The sequence below is a fragment of the Carassius gibelio genome, chromosome B5 (genome assembly GCF_023724105.1).
Source record: "Carassius gibelio isolate Cgi1373 ecotype wild population from Czech Republic chromosome B5, carGib1.2-hapl.c, whole genome shotgun sequence".
Lineage (NCBI taxonomy): Eukaryota > Metazoa > Chordata > Actinopteri > Cypriniformes > Cyprinidae > Carassius > Carassius gibelio.
The window spans coordinates 23723918-23735833 of NC_068400.1; the positions used below are offsets into that span (position 1 = coordinate 23723918).

Sequence of the window (11916 nt, forward strand, 5' to 3'; positions counted from 1 at the left end):
ATAGATGTACTGCCACAGTACATCATCCATTATTTACTTAAAATCTTCTTTCATTGTAACACAACTCAGCTTGCTTTATGAAAGATAGCATTTCATATTTATCAAAAGAAACATTCCTCTTAATTTCATTCTCTTCTTGTCAAAGCATTTCCTCCACACCATCTTCTAATTACACAGTGGGGGAAGTGGGGACGGGGCTGCTCACTGAGGCTTGAAAAATGACCTACAATTACCAAGAGCAGCACACTGCAAACATGCTGGCATCGGGGCTGTATTCTTCCTGCACAGACCAACGAGAAATATCCCATCTGAGATCCCTGTTCCTTTGCATTATGTCCTATTGTCATATTCAAGAGTGTTATACTCATGTGTTAAGACAGTAAATCCTTTCTCAGAGGGTGATATTTTGAGAAAAATTAGATCAAGCCCGATGGATGTTTTATATAACACAATGCCATCTGGCTGAGCGGGAGAGTAAAATGGGCATCAGCTGTTTATAGCTGCAAAGGTCTGAAAAACACACACACACAAACACGCTACCAAAGACCACAGGGCCTGGTTTTAATACTCTCCCTATGAGGGACGCATTAACAAGTCAACAGATATTGCAACTGCAAAACCTTGCAAAGGAAAGGCCACCTTCTTCTCATGGCTTTCCGTGTCTAATTGTGTTTTTCACACTTTCTGCCGACAGGAGATCAGAGGTTGGTATTATCTCCTGGGAGAGGAGCTGGGCAGGAGCAAACATCTGAAAGTGGCCTCACGTCGCATCAGACAGACCGCTGGTGAGATTAAACGCAGTTTCTCTCTCTGGCGCAGTTGGATCGTGGCCACTCTCTGATAGCCTTTAGTAGCGAAGACGGACAGATTCCACATGACAGTTTTTTCCTCAGCAACAGTAGATCAGATTATCCACAAGATGGATCTCTCTGAAACCAAGCAAGCTCTTTGCAGCGCAAGTTACTTTTGAGTCTGAGTGGAATTGGAATGTTTCACTTCTCACCAAATGCTATATTGAATTAACAAGCATCGCCTTGTACTTCTTGGAGGGATATAGAGGTCTCGGTGTTGAAACGTACAGCATCCCTGCGGAGATCCTAACAAAGAGCCGGGGGCCAGGGGGCTGACACAGTGTGTGCTGTGAGGAGCCGCGGGAATAAGATGAGAATTCAAAGGTTGAAGCATCATGATGTGACAGTTTAAATCCACTTTAGAGATCTCGCCTCCCTCCCTATACCTTTCGTAATGGCCATTGCGATGAAAAAAACATTTGGTGCAGTCATTTTTTTGTTCGTTGTGTGTAAGAGATCATCTTAATTATTGTTCACAAAATGATCGAATTTGCTCCTGGGGTGTGGATGAAATGACACGTGTCCCGTCAGAGAAATTCAGCCGAGATTAAGTTTGATTGGAGAAAAGAGAGAGAGAGAGAGGTGCAGGAGAAGAGAAAGAGAAAGAGAGGGGGCTTGAGTCAAGGCACTGGGCTGACTTTAATAGAGAGAGCCAGCTGTATTGTATCCCTCTTGAATGCTGTTTCCATGAAGAATGTTTAAAAAGACATTGCTTCCTGGGAGTGTAATCTCTATGGTTACAAAGAAGGGGAGCCTGTCGCAGGTTGTTGGGGTGGGGGTAATGCTTTTAGGGGAGTAGATTTCTTTCTCTCTCTGTTGTGGGGCAGTCAGCTCTGTGTCAGAGCGATTCAGGTTGAGTTCATCTCTCATGGTGTAGACACACTCGCTTTGGACTGGATTCTGCTGTCCTCTCTCTAAAAGAGAGATTTCTACCCAGGGCTAAGATGTACTCAAAGAGCAATCTGTCGTCCTGGGACTCGTGGGACTCTCTTGTGTATCTTTCAGAAGCTGCTGCGTCCAACTATGAAGCTGGAGCCGAGACCACAAGTCCAGAGAACATGCAGTCATTTACAGTAAGTTGGATTTTTTTTTTTTATGTTTCTAATGTTTTAAAATATGTTTCTTTTTGTAAAACATTTTGTAACCTAAAATGTTCTTCATTTATGAAGTTTCTAAATTAATGTTTTTAATAGTAAAACGCTTAATATAAATGAACCTTACACCAATTAAAATTTTCTTTTTAACGTTCAGATCGGATAGAAATTCCACTTTTTTTTTTTTTTTTTTTTTTTTTACAGTGTGGGATTTCATTGGATTATGGATAGAGTTATGGATACTTAAATTAAAAAATTTTTGTAATTTGATATTTCGTCAGAATTTTAAATGTTGTGTAGTTTGTATGAAAAAAAAGATTTTTAAATATTTGATAAAGATTCTAGATTCCAGCTGATAATGCTTAGTATGGATTTTTTAGTACACACGGGGAAGTATGCAGTGTTATTTATTAAATGTTACAGTTTTCAGGAATTATCAATACCAGCTAGTTTATGTGTTTAGATTTATATGGTCCTTAAAATGTGTTTTAAATGGTTTTATTTCAAATGAATTTTTTTTTATATAGATTTATTAATATTTAGAATGAGCTTTTATTTTGATATTTTTAGGTTTAATTTTAATTTTAGTTTTAGTTATAATCTTTTTGATTTTTAGTTATAATCTTTTTTATTTTAATATTTTTCTTTTTTGTTTTAGTAATTATAGGACTTTAGTTTCAATTTATAATTTTTTTTAGGTTTAATCATCTGCTAATCATATTTTATTTCAGTTCAGCTTAATTTCAGTTGTCGATTTTTTTTTTTTTTTTTTTGTAGTTTCAGTTTTTAGTTCATGATAACTGGTTTGAAATAGGTGCAGTGCAAAACACGATTCCTCTGCTTGTTGGGAGTAAATTGATTTGGCTGTAGCATTGGAAACTATTATAGCAGCCCTAAGCTAAGCTAACAACAGCAACAGCTAGCAAAGCTGCATGTAGTCTAAAGAGTTTTCCAGCCATCAGAGATGTTGGGAATACAAGCAGCTCTGTGGCGTGACGGACAGTAGAAATATGAGGAGGCGTGTGGATGTGCTTTTGGATATGTGTGACACACACACACACACACACACACAGATACTCGCTCATTAAACCCTCCCATCCACTTTAGCGAGCAACTTTTCCCAGGACTGTTCTCCGCCCGCTCTGTTCTCCTCAGACAAAGCTGGGAAACGGGAAAAGCTAACAAAGTGCCTGCAATAGGAAGCCCAATCCCGCACAGTGTTTATGATTTATCCCTGTTTGATTCCCGCTCCGCAGACACTATCGCTGGTTCCCTGTATTTTTACACAGAGGCCAGTCAAATACTCTGCTAATCATTCTTCTATTTCCTTCCTCTTTTCCCGAAAATCTATTTTTTCAGATTACATACTTGACTTTCCAGGAATTTCTGATTGGCGCTGACTGGTTTTAACTGGGACATCAGTGATAGGGTGCTGTAAGAGATTAACAAAGTATGGATTATGGCAGAGTGAAACGACTGTATTGGTTTTACACCAGATCCTGCTCCAGTATAATAATGGATTGCGGAAATTTCAACACTGTTTTCGCGAATCGAGGTGTTGTGCAAGGGCTGAACGGCCTCCATGTCTGTCATCCTATGCTTGTCCAGCTTCTCATTAAACAAACATCAAATGTATTTTAATGTCTCTGGCTCAAAATGAATGTTTGTGTTTACACTAAATCAGCCTATCGGAGTGAGCTCCATTTCACTTGTGCGGAGAGAGCGAGTCCAGCCACTACTGTTGAAAACTACTCAGGAAGCATGTTAGCTTATCGAGAGCAGACATACTGCCTGGCCACTGGCTGGGGGGGGTGGAAGGTGGTTTCCTGTCATTCTTCTGCTCAAAGCAGTTCCCATGAGTGGGCATGCATAGCTGCACTAGAGCAAGCGTGAAGGGAAGCAGCATCACCTGTGTGACTTTACTTTTATTTAAGACACTGAAGAGAGCGCCGTAGATGTAGGTGGACGTATATGCGGTGAGCGATGCATACGATCCACGGTCTGTGTCGGCTCTGCATCGAACGAAACTTGCCACAGGTTTGTCCCTCTGTTTTTTTTTATTGAAAGTGGTATAAAAGTTATGGCGTGGTCGGTCTGGGATAGTCCTCATGAAATGGGTTGCATAAAATTAATTTTTTTAGATTAGGGTGCAGCGGTGTAGCTGGATGTTTAAAGATCAGAGCTGATTGAAGCAAGGCACTTAACCCTAGATTGCTCCAGATTGGCACTGTAGTACGCTGAGCCAGTAGTAAGAGTTTCTGTTACATTATAAAAGTTGATCCTTGAGAATGATGAGGATTTGAGGTGCTGTGCGTAATGGAAATGCTCAAGCACTGGAGCATCTCCAGCTCCCTAGGGATGGATGACTTCATCAATGAAAGTTAGTCAATATATGGCAGAAATATTAGAAATAAAAGTGGGACTGGGGTCAAGGAGGGATGCCGGATGACTAGTCACATGAGTGTGATTGACGGGACTAGATGAAGAGGGTGACCAGATTTTTAAGTCGAGGGGTGGAGGGTGTGATTTCTTTGGGGGTGCCTGTTCATGTTTGTTTGTAATGATAGGAATAGCTGTAGTTACAAAATATTTAAGGAATATAGATTAATTAATAAAGCAAAAGAAAAGGTCTGATAATTCTGTTGGTGCATTACATTACTGTTGGTGTGTTTTAGTCGCCTTTTAGCCTGTTTTATTCAGTTTTATTCAGTTTTACATTTGAATGAAACAAATGCAAAGAACATAAAATGAATAATGTTACAAACGTGTTTGTAATTGTTGACATAAATATATATATATATTTAAATAAATTTAAATCAATTCTAATATAATATGAAATAATATAATAAAGATAAAAACATGATTTAATGATGATGTATTTGTAAATTTACATGGATATTCATAAATTTGGACAAAAATGACCATACAATAGAATAATAAATACTGTGAATCATCATAAAACCATAAAAATGAAAACAATAGGATAAATAGAATATAATATAATTGATTAGCAACCAAATACAGGACATGCTTACATTTTTTGTTAACTGTTGGAAAACTGGGACTACACTTCATTGAATCATGTCGTCTGCTCCCCGTCTTATGTTTGAAACTCCATTTAATGATGAGCAAGATCTTTCTGCTCATCATCTTAAACTGGATTATGGCTTAATGAATGAATATTGTCATAACAAGAGCTAGTCGTCCTCATTCAGTAATGCTATTACTTTGACTTTGATATTGATCACACAGGTGAGTGTCCATGTTTGAACTTGAGCTTGAACAATAACCAGGAGCAGTGGAGAAGGGAAACAGTGCAGTTTGATGTGGATAATTGTTTCATCACAGCAATTAATGGAGCTTGTAATGAAGGCGACCACATCGACCCAGAGGAGAAAAGAGGAATGGCAGTGAAAGTCCTAAAGCTGTCATCACTTTTTCTCTTTTTCTTCTCTCTCCCTTCCCAAACAAGGCTCTTTGTTGTTGTGCGGTCAATGTCATGTTAAATGTGAGATGCCCCCTCCCCTTCAACATTTCCTATTTAGTTTGGCTCCAGGTTCTGTTGACATTTTGAACTTCTACTGTCCAACTTCTACTGTTTGTCAGTGCCATAGCAGTTTTCTCGCCCCCGTCATTTCCTTTGCTTGCCAGGGAAAAAGAAAAGCCCCTGATCACCCAGCAACCCTGACTAATTTCTCAGCTTGTAGTTTTTAATATCCCTGACTCTTTGGTGCTATGGCATTTCAGTCTTCGTGCTGCTGGGGTACAGTGGCGCTCTGGGGGGTGTTTGTTTCTGGCACACACACTCTGACCCGGTTACTGTGGGGTCTTAATGTACTCCTGTGGATGGTCCATCTCCCTGAATTGTTCCTGAGGTCACTTTCATTTCAGTCCATTTACATTTTTTTTTTTTCAATTGTCATTGAATATATTTAGATTTTTATTAGGAGTGAATCCCTTTATTTATTTATATATATATATATATATATATATATATATATATATATATATATATATATATATATATATATATATATATATTAAAGATTTATTAAAGATTTTTACATGTTTTTAAATAAGTTTATTCAATGCTCACCCAGGCTATATAGGTATAGGTATATTTTTACAATTTAAAATAACTGTATATATATATATATATATATATATATATATATATATATATATATATATATATATATATACATATATATATATATATATATACATATATATATATATATACATATATACACAATGTAATGTATTCCTGTTATTTCAAAGCTGAATTTTCGTCAGCAGTTACTGCAGTCTTCAGTGTCACATGATCTTTAAGAAATAATTCTAATATGATGGTTTATTGTTCAAGAAACATTTATTATTGTCAGTTTGGGGTAAAATACAGTACTTATTATATGTTTTTATTATTTTTTGATTAATATAAATTTAAAAAAAAAGAAACCTTTTAAAAAGATTATTAACGTCTTTATTGTCATCCTAGCTGAATAAAAATATTGACATCTTTAAAAAACTACTAACCCCAAACCTTTGAATAATATGTATGTGCTCTTTCACAGGTGACCATTTTGAGAGGAAAAGATGGTTTTGGCTTCACCATCTGCTCCGACTCCCCTGTACGGGTCCAAGCTGTTGATCCAGGTCATTTTAAACACTCAAGAACTATACTTATTCATATTGTCCTCATAATTTGCCATGTTATCTAGATTTTAGCCAGAGTAAAATTGTTTTGCTAAGAAGTTACTCCCTCATAGCATAAGAGACTTAAATCTTAGTTATGTTTTATTTGAGTTACAACTTTGCCTCAGATGTTTTTCTGTAAAATATTTCTGAGAAGTAAAAAAAAAAAAAAAAACTCTTTTCTATTATAGAATTTATATGGCACTCCAATAAACTCAAATACCTTGGTATTTCCACACTCTCAAAAAAAGGTGCATATTAGTACCTTAAGGGTACATAATAGTGATTTAAGCTATTAACATGCACCTTTTAGGGATAGAGAAGGTAAAAAAAATATATATATGTCCCTTAAAGGGAACTGCCCCAGTGACTCTGTAAATTTTTACACATTTTCAAAACTTAAAGAGCCAGTAAGATGAAAATTCTAAGCTTCCTATCACTGTTTATAAGTCCTGTACATTAGGTTTAAATCCATCCAAGGTTAAAAAACATATAATTTTAAAATTACCTCAATTCTCAGAGATCCCCAAACGGTTCGCGCAAAGCTGTTCAAAAGATTCAGTTTCCTTAAACCCCACCTTTCGGTAGCATACTGTGTTCTGATTGGTCAACTGACATAGTCAGGTTTGATTGGTTGTTCCGCACACACCTTCACGGTAAACAATGCGTTAGCATCTGTTTGGGGTGAATTAGGTCTTATTCCTCTCATCGTGAAGCAAACAGTAAAATAAAAAACTTGAACAGTCTCGCTGCTTTTTCTTCTGTGTGGGTGTATTCAAGCCGCGCGCTTCAGTTTGAATCTGAATAGCGCGTTCAGCGCGGGGGCGTGGTCACATATAACGAAGGGAGACATGAAAAACAGACATCGCGTTGTTTTCATATGGATTACTTTATCACAGAATATCTGTTCGGCAGCACTTGTTTAGTTTTAAAGTAGACATGTCAAGCTTTCTATAGATAGATTTAATTACTTTGCACATTGTTTACACTGATGGACAGCTACATCATACACTGTAATACAGGTCATTTTTGATTTCCCATCTGTGTGGCTCTTTAAAGGTACAAAAAATAAAAATACCTTTCTAGTACTAGGGCCATTCTCACTATTAACTAGTTACTTATTACCATATTTTCCGGACTATAAGTCGCAATTTTTTTCATATTTTGGCTGGTCCTGTGACTTATAGTCAGGTGCGACTTATTTATCAAAATTAAATTGACATGAACTAAGACAAATGAACCAAGAGAAAATATTACCGTCTACAGCCACGAGAGGGCTGAGAGGGTAATGTTTTCTCTTGGTTCTAAATAAATGCGACTTAAAGTCCAGTGCGAATTATATATGTTTTTTCCTCATCATGACGTATTTTTGGACTGATGCGACTTATACTCAGGTCCCACTTATAGTCCGAAAAATACGGTAGCATTCCTGTTATTAACATATTGGCAGTTTATTAGTACTTCTAAAGCACATATTATACATACTTAATCTGACCCAATAACTTAATTTAACAACTACCTTACTAACTATTAATAACAGCAAATTAGTTTACTGAGACAAAAGCCATAGTTAATAGTTTGATAATAGCGAGAATTGGACCTTAAAATAAAGCATGACCAAAAAAAAACTATTTACTATAGTAACAACAATAAATTAGTCATAATTACAAGCATTAGCCTTAATTCTAACTCTAACCCTATAGTAAGTATTTTGTTAATTATTGATATTACTCAGTACTTCAGTGTACACAATTACACTGTAAATTAAAGGTGATACTTTTTGAACTATTTATGATCTTGAGTGTCTTTATCTACTTTGTTTAGGTGGTCCAGCTCACCAGGCAGGTTTACAGCAGCAGGACACATTATTGCAGCTAAATGGCCAGCCGGTTGAACACTGGAAGTGTGTAGACCTGGCTCATGCCATCAGGTGTGTAAGGATGTTTTGGTAATTATTTTGTAGTCACAGGTTTCACAACAACTTAATAATCACCTCTCATTTTTTAATAATAGTATAATGAGCTAACATTGCAACATTATTGTTAAATTCATCTGTCTTCCTGCAGGAATTGTCGTAATGAGATCACAATGGTGGTGTGGAGGACAGTGCCTATTATGAAGCCTTACTATGAGGGGCTTATCCACAGACCTTCATACAAACCCTCCGGATTTGATTCTCTCTCTTCCACTGCAAAGACACAAAACAAAACCCCACCTTTACTCTCTCGACCCACCAATCACAAACAGGGGCGCCGTAAAAAAGCAAGTGCCCCTGATAACACAGGAAACGGAGTAGGAGAGTCGTTGTGGTCTTGGACAGGCAAACGAGAAGAAAATGACTACAAAACACGCACGCAGACCCTCAAAGGTACCCGTGTGACATCATCAAATGGTGACAACTACATCATCCTCTCTCCTGTCAACCCTGCAAACCAGGTGGGAGTCTGAAAGCAATTATATTCATGTTCAAATTGAGTGGGGTAATATGTTGCTTATCTGATTGTTTAATGTTGCAGATATTGCAGCCAGTGTATTCTGACTCCAATGGCACACTGGGAACTCTAGGTACGACAGCTTATGAGAAGGTTTTCTGTTTCTGTTCCACATGTTCAGGCAAAGATCTGATATTGACTTGTCTCAGATCAGTTTGAAATGTAACATTTTTGCATATACTATTTAGGAAAGAAGCATAAAAAATATGCAGGAACTGTTATTGTGATCTCCAAGTGTTGAGATGAAATGACAGATGGAAGTACCATGAGGCTCATAACCTTCATAGTTTCATAAAGTTCATAGTTTGTTGTCAATGAGATGTTTTTTTTTAAGAAATTATTTCTTTTTCAAAGATTGATTGATTTGTTTTAGTCTTTTTAAAGAATGCATTAAATTGGTCAAAGATGAAAGTAAATACAAGCATAAAGTTACAGAGAAATTCTGTTTAAAATAATGCTGTTCTTTTTAACTCTCTATTCAACAAATAAATAAATAATGGTTTCCACAAAAATATGAACTGTATACAACATGTATAATAAAAAGAAATCTCAAGTTTCTCAAAAACCAATCATTTCTAAAGTAACAGAATCATTTCTGAAAGATCATGTGACACTGAAGACTGAAATAATTGCTTCTCTAAAAAGTCAGCTTTGCCATAACGGAAATGTTACTTGTAAAAATACATCACAGTATTAACATTTCTACTCTATTTTTGAGCAAATAGTTTTCTTTAAAAAAAGAAGAAAAAGACAATCCTAAACTTTTGAGGTCTTTGCATGCTAATCCAGGGTATGGTACCTGTACAAAACATATCATAATAGTGTGGTATGTTTTTGATGATATTTCTTGTCGATTCATAGGAAGAATCTATCAGACTAGCAGAGGAGTGCAGCAGAGCCCAGACTACCTGCAGAACGGGGGGCTGCAAGCACAGGCCACCTTGTGCAGGTCTATGAACAGTAAGACCACTACCGTGCCTCCTTCATCCTACAGACAGAGCTTTGCCAACTACCAGAACTGCACCATCGTCCAGTCCCACCTGCCTCACTCCAACTATGGCACATACGTCAGTCTGGCCCCCAAGATTCTCATCTTCCCAGTTTTTGTTCAGGTATGTTCACTAGCTGTTTATCTTCCAGGTTTATTATGTAGTCTTTGTACATGTTTTATTTGAAAAATTCATGCTAGAGGTAAAAGATCAGTGGTTTGTGTTATTAAGTGTATCTTACAAGCGTTATCAATAACACATGAATTATTGGTTAAAATCTGTATGAATGTATATGTAAGAGTGTATGTTTTCATATGTTTCCCCCATTTTTAGTTATCTTTAGCTTTTTTCTGTGTTGTGAGAAAGAATTTTCCTCAAGTAATACAAGGTCATGAAAATCTGTGTTTTTTAATTAAAAATGTTACTTAAAATAGTTGAAGTATAATATGCCACATCACAGCTCTGCTTGGTATTTCATTCCAGTGTAATGGCTAGTGTGCTCTTACAATTGTTCATCTAGGATGTGTTGTTCTGATACACAGCTAAAAACATGATTGACATGATGTAGCTGTAATGAGTCTTGAATTGTATTGCAGCCACTGGACCTGTGCAGCCCAGAGAGAGTCCTGGTGTTGTCAGAGGAAATGATCCTTCATGATAGCAAACACATAGCTCTTAAGGTAACGCCACTAACTCTCTCCTGAGAAACATGTGTTGCTCAGAGGTTGTTGTTGTTGTTGTTTATTCGAGGAGTTTTCGGTTCTATTTAATCATCACATTTTCACTTACATTTTCAAATGCATTTATAACAATTGTAAGCATATATTAAGACTATACAGCCGTACAAATATTATAGATGGCATATCCCAAAGTATTTATTGATGAGAAATGTTCCAGACTGGTAAATCTGAGCACAATTTGTGAGATTGTTAAAATTCTTCTGAGATAGAAACTAATCTGTTTCTCAGTTGAAACATCTAAAGCAAGCTTCATTTGCTTTCTTTTTATTGTCGTTGCTCTGTTAGAGAAGCAACTGAAATATTAAAGGGAACTGGGTAGTTTATCCAAAAATGAAAAATCATGATTTACTATCTACCACGGATCATAAAGAGAAGTTTAGCAGAATGTGTATGCTGCTCTTTTCCACTCATTGAAAAAAGCAATTCTGTCAGAATTTACTCACCCTTCAAAACTATATGAGAAGATATTTTGAGGAATATTGATAACCAAACAGTCGACTTTCATACTATGAAAAAAAAATACTATGGAAATCAATAGCTACTGTCAATTGCTTGGTTACAACATTCTTCAGAATATCTTCTTTTGTGTTCAGCAGGAGAAAGAAATTCATACAGCTTTGAAACAACTTGAGGATGAGTAAATGATGACAGAATTTTCATAATTTGGGTGAACTATCCCTTTAAGCTATGTGATGGCTCTGTTATTATTATTTATCTGATGAATCTGCCAACATTTATTACAGATTGCATGTAACGGTTTTACATTTAGTTTAACTATTAATAATGTTGTTTAGATGAGGTTTAAAACCTCTCGTCTTGGATCAAATATGCAGAAGCATTTCTTGTAATGTCTTGTTTGTGGGCCCTGAAGGTGACCTAGAGCTGGTGTCCCCTTTCAGGAGAATTGACTATTTTACTCTCGTTCTCATGATACCCCTCTAAAAGCCTGCTAGTCCGGTGACCCTGATGTTTTCTCGAGGTGGACGAAACACTACCTTTTCTATTAGATCCATTTCACTGAACCATCGTTTGGGAACTACAGGAATTGTTGTCAC

At 36.5% G+C, this 11916-nt stretch overlaps 1 protein-coding gene across 4 annotated transcripts in view; it reads left to right on the forward strand.

Moving 5' to 3' along the window:
• The window catches only part of LOC127958450 (regulator of G-protein signaling 3), a 40735-nt gene that overhangs the window by 13122 nt on the left and 15697 nt on the right, over positions 1 to 11916 (forward strand). For 2 of the 4 annotated variants that reach the window (XM_052557323.1, XM_052557325.1), the window contains 8 exons: positions 695 to 785; positions 1857 to 1924; positions 6520 to 6601; positions 8465 to 8570; positions 8707 to 9076; positions 9157 to 9205; positions 9994 to 10244; positions 10718 to 10801. In XM_052557323.1, coding sequence (XP_052413283.1) covers positions 695 to 785; positions 1857 to 1924; positions 6520 to 6601; positions 8465 to 8570; positions 8707 to 9076; positions 9157 to 9205; positions 9994 to 10244; positions 10718 to 10801 — 1101 coding nt within the window. Of the gene's footprint in view, positions 1 to 694; positions 786 to 1856; positions 1925 to 3801; positions 3983 to 6519; positions 6602 to 8464; positions 8571 to 8706; positions 9077 to 9156; positions 9206 to 9993; positions 10245 to 10717; positions 10802 to 11916 lie in introns of those variants that run through there. The other 2 variants (XM_052557324.1, XM_052557326.1) reach the window with 2 other exon arrangements.